Source organism: Danio aesculapii, chromosome 8 (genome assembly GCF_903798145.1).
Source record: "Danio aesculapii chromosome 8, fDanAes4.1, whole genome shotgun sequence".
NCBI lineage: Eukaryota > Metazoa > Chordata > Actinopteri > Cypriniformes > Danionidae > Danio > Danio aesculapii.
The window spans coordinates 50,416,487-50,421,244 of NC_079442.1; the positions used below are offsets into that span (position 1 = coordinate 50,416,487).

General features: G+C 36.0%; 1 protein-coding gene across 1 annotated transcript in view; it reads right to left on the bottom strand.

Moving 5' to 3' along the window:
• The window catches only part of gcn1 (GCN1 activator of EIF2AK4), a 105,226-nt gene extending 104,057 nt beyond the window's left edge, over window positions 1-1,169 (bottom strand). The window contains exon 1 of the mRNA XM_056463217.1: window positions 1,121-1,169. Within this exon, the coding sequence (XP_056319192.1) occupies window positions 1,121-1,138 (18 nt within the window). The 5' untranslated portion in view covers window positions 1,139-1,169. The remainder of the gene's footprint in view (window positions 1-1,120) is intronic.
• Between the last annotated feature and the right edge of the window lie 3,589 nt (window positions 1,170-4,758).

Below are 4,758 nucleotides of genomic sequence, written 5' to 3' on the forward strand. Positions count from 1 at the left end.
TTTTTAAGTGTTTTTTTCTCCATGTATAAGGAAATCAGTGTTTTTGAAACTAATGAAGATAACAGAAGTCAATAATTTATTTAAATTATTTAGCCTGACAATTTTACTGTTCCAAAATATTATAAATGTTTCCTGAAATAAAATATACTGTGCGCAATAGGTAAAAGAAGTGGTTGTTTTTTTACTAAGACGTTTAAAAAGAATATATATATATTTTACAGCAGTAATCACAATAATGTGATGCTGTGAAACTATTATAATATTATTATTTTAATACGATATTTTAATCCGAGGTTATCATAGCATCAGAAACTTATACCAGCCCATGCCTAGTCTCTGAGCAGATGCTTTTGTCCAAAGCTACTTACAATTGAGGAGTCATTCAGCAATTCAACAAGAGGCAATACAGACAACAAGTAACTAGTTTGTGTTCAGACTTTTACTCGATATGTCCTGTTTTTATAATAATGCATGACTGAACAATTTTTGTTACGACTGTTAATAAATGTCTGTAATGATTTTAAATTGTTAACCTCATTATATTCCGAGAAATTAATATCCATTGATATTTACAGTTCAGGTAAAACTTATTATTTCCATTATGAACAGTGACGCCTTATACAAAGTACAGATGTGATATCAGGTGACTGTTGATAAGCTTTTTTATACATGCGCCTCAGTATTTACACAGCATTTTGAAGATTAGCACAGTAAAGCAGAGATATGCGTCCAAAAACCATGCTTTAACCACTGTAACGATCACAAAACTTCCCACCTTTCTTATTAACGACTCAAGTCATTGTGTTTGAGATCAGCAGATTCAAAAATAAGTGCGTGACACGGTTAAAACACCCTCATTCTCTTTCAAATTACAGTAGAAACTGTGTAAATGTTTTTATTATGAAACGGAGTCATTAGTAATGGTCAGTTTGTCACTATTAATGCGCATTATTGACACATTGATGCAGTAGCGCGCACTCTGCGCGTTCTGGCGCGTCTGAAGATCACGCGTTCACAGATCACACGTAAGCGAATCTGAAAACTCATTTAAAAGCAGAGAGAAACAGAAGAGAAGTTTGTGTTTTAAAGCTCATGCAGCTACGGATCCAATCACACCAACCTGCGTGTCCGCCGCCATCTTGCCGGCCTCGATCTGGAAAGGATTTAAGTCGTCACTTCCGGAGTCATTACGGCGCGCAGCCACGTGCTGCTCTGGGCTGAGTGTGTGTTTCCCCGCAGCGCCTCTAGAGGGCGCAGATCAGCATTGATTTTTTATATCAGAGACAATCAGATCAAGCAACAGAACATTTTCCTTTGGCATTGTCCCTTTATTCATCAGGGGTTGCCACAGCGGAATGAACCGCCAACTTATCCAGCATATGTTTTACACAGTGGATGCCCTTCCAGCTACAACCCAGAACTGGCAAGCATCCGTACACACTCATTAGTCACTTTCACACAGTGATACAGGTAAATATCTGAAAAATTTCCTTAAAAACTTTACCGGTAAATTAAAAAAGTGACCACACCGGCAGGAGACTACACCGAGTGCCACTCCTGTCAGCTAACAACAGGAAACTGAGGCTACCATTCACACAGGCTCACCAAAATTGGACAATAGAAGATTGGAGAATTGTTGCCTGGTCTGATGAGTCTCCATTTCTGCTGCCACATTCAAATGGTCGGGTCAGAATTTGGCGTCAACAACATGAAAGCAAGGATCCATCCTGCCATGTATCAACACTTCAGGCTGGTGGTGGTGGTGGTGGTGTAATGGTGTGGGGGATATTTTCTTGGCACACTTTGGGCCTATTAGTACCAATTGAGCATCGTGTCAACACCACAGCCTACCTGAGTATTGTTGCTGACCATGTCCATCCCTTTATGACCACAGTGTACCCATCTTCTGATGGCTACTTCCAGCAGGATAACGCACCATGTCATAAATCATCTCAGACTGGTTTCTTGAACATGACAATGAGTTCACTGTACTCAAATGGGCTCCACAGTTACCAGAGCTCAATCCAATAGAGCACCTTTGGGAAATGGTGGAACGGGAGATTCGCATCATGGAGGTGCAGCTGACAAATCTGCAGCAACTATCATGAATTCATGCTATCATGTAAATATGGAGCAAAATCTCTGAGGAATATTTCCAGTACCTTGTTGAATTTTGTGCTACGAAGGATTAAGGCAGTTCTGAAGGCAAAAGGGGGTCCAACCCGGTACTAGTAATATGTACCTAATAAAGTGGCCGTTGAGTGTGTGTGTGTGTGTGTGTGTGTGTGTGTGTGTATATACATACATAAATATATATATGCTATTTGCTATTTTGCTATTTTGGCTAAAACTTAATCTATATACATATATATATATATATATATTTATATAGATAGATTAAGTTTTAGCCAAAATAGCAAAACCGTTTCTGCGTTGTCTCTGTCAGTGTTTTCAAACAATTATATTTAATTTACCAAAGTCACACAAGTGCCAATTTCACATCTGTCACATCCATAACGAAGCTTTTTCGTCATCAACGCAAAATGTAAAGTCAAGTAAAATCAATAATTTTTGTTCTATAAAGAGCCGACTCTTATGCTTTTGATCATCATCATTTCTTTTGGGTTGTGCAGTTTAATTCACAGAATTTCTACAAAGTATGTTGTAGACTGTAAACTTGCAGACTTTTTTGTCACATCCATAACACATGTTTATTTTCCTTCTTTAAAATATAAAAAATCTTTACATATTGATAATTTTCTGCTCCCATAACTCTGTGGCTAGTTGTTTTGAAAAATAAAGAGATATTTTATTATAATGTTAACATATACTTTCTCTGTCAATTTATATTCTGAGATTTTACTGCAAATGTCACATCCATACCGCTGCAATTGTTCATATATATATATATATATATATATATATATATATATATATATATATATATATATATATATATATATATATATATATATATATATATATATATATATATATATATATATATATATATATACACACACACACACACACACACACACACAACACGTCTGGTTCTCGAATCTGATTGGCTGATAGTTATTATATTCTACAATAACAGCATTTGTACAGCCTCTTCACGCTTCTGTATTACTCCGCCCACACAGAGTGCCAAGCAGCAAGTTAAACTAACTCAATTCATAGATATAAACATAAACATTAGATGTCGCCTACCCTGTTGTTGTCTATTGGAAGGAATGCGTCAATACAGCCGACATTTTACTACAGGGTAGAGCTCCTTTGAAATGAATGCGGGACCAAGCTGCAGTGGAGGACTGTGGCCGTCCAGAGCCAAAGATATACACATATATACACATTTATCTATGATCGGGAGTTCTCCGGTGGTCAATATGCAACATTTTTTTTTTTTTTAAGTATGAAAATTGTTATTTTACATCACTTTTCTACATTGATGGATAAGTGATCGCACGGGTATTCCTGACAAAGAGCGAGTGTTTGTGTGTATGGAAATCATAGAAATGCATTACCCTCCCTCACCTTGTAAATTTGATCTAGCCTAACACACCCCCTCTCCTTTTTTCACTTCATACTTATGGAGGGAGTGATTCGTTTGTGAATGAATCTCCGTTATGAACGACTCCTTTACTTAGCCGACAATAATACTAGTTTCCGGCACTGCAGCATCTCATTGTCATATTTCTCTTGCATTGATTGCTGATTTTATTCAACAAAACTAGCATAAGCCTAGTATTTAGTGCAAGTTGGTGCTACTTTGCCTTATGGTCAGTGCAGTAAGAGACTGTATTATCATTAATACCATTACTTGTTAAGCACATGTTTAGAACACACAAAAACATTAAAAAGTGGGGACACTAAGGCACTCGACCTGTAGCCTTGAGCCAACGCACGCCTCCCACCAGTGCCGATATACAGTTACATATGAGTATATGAGTGTGATATTGCTCATATAACTTCATGAGCTAAATCAACTCAAAGTGTAGAAAATGACTCAAATAAAAAACGCAGCAAAATTCTAAAAGATAAAATGTCTTAAAATGGACTCTAAAAATAAAAAGAAATGCATAATAGTAGCAAAAACTAAAATGTTTTGAAAAATTAAAACTAATTTACCACAATTTTTTAATAAATCTAACATCCTATGTGAACAATTAGCAGATAATTGAAAAAAATGTTTTCTGTACAAATTTCAAGGCTAAATGTGCTGACATTTGAATGTTTTTTGCATTAATTATAATAAAAAGAACAGGACAAATATTTTCGGTGCCTCAAAACACCAAATTTATTGGTATATAATTGCATGAATTGAAACAGAAACTCACAGAATAAAACATGACAGTGTTACAGGAGAAACAAACATATGCATAGCTGATTTCACATTGAGTAAATGATAATATACGTGTGAAGGGACATTAAAGTAAATCTTCATGAACAGAAATAGAAAAGCGGGTCGATATCATATGATAGAAAATGTGAAAATAAACAAAGGCACGACATTCGACCAGTGTAAATGTGGGATTAAAACAGATATCATTACATTTCCTCCTTCTTTTGGCACAAATCCATTCGAGCGGAACGAGCAGCGACAGACAAGACGGATTATTACAAGTTATCAAGGCATATTCATTTGAATGAAATCAGACAACAATCCTCTACTTTCAAAGTAGTGTTCGGCGGATGAGGTTGAAGGATTTCTGGCACACTGGGTCATATAAAAGCTTTGTAGAATAAACACTTGCT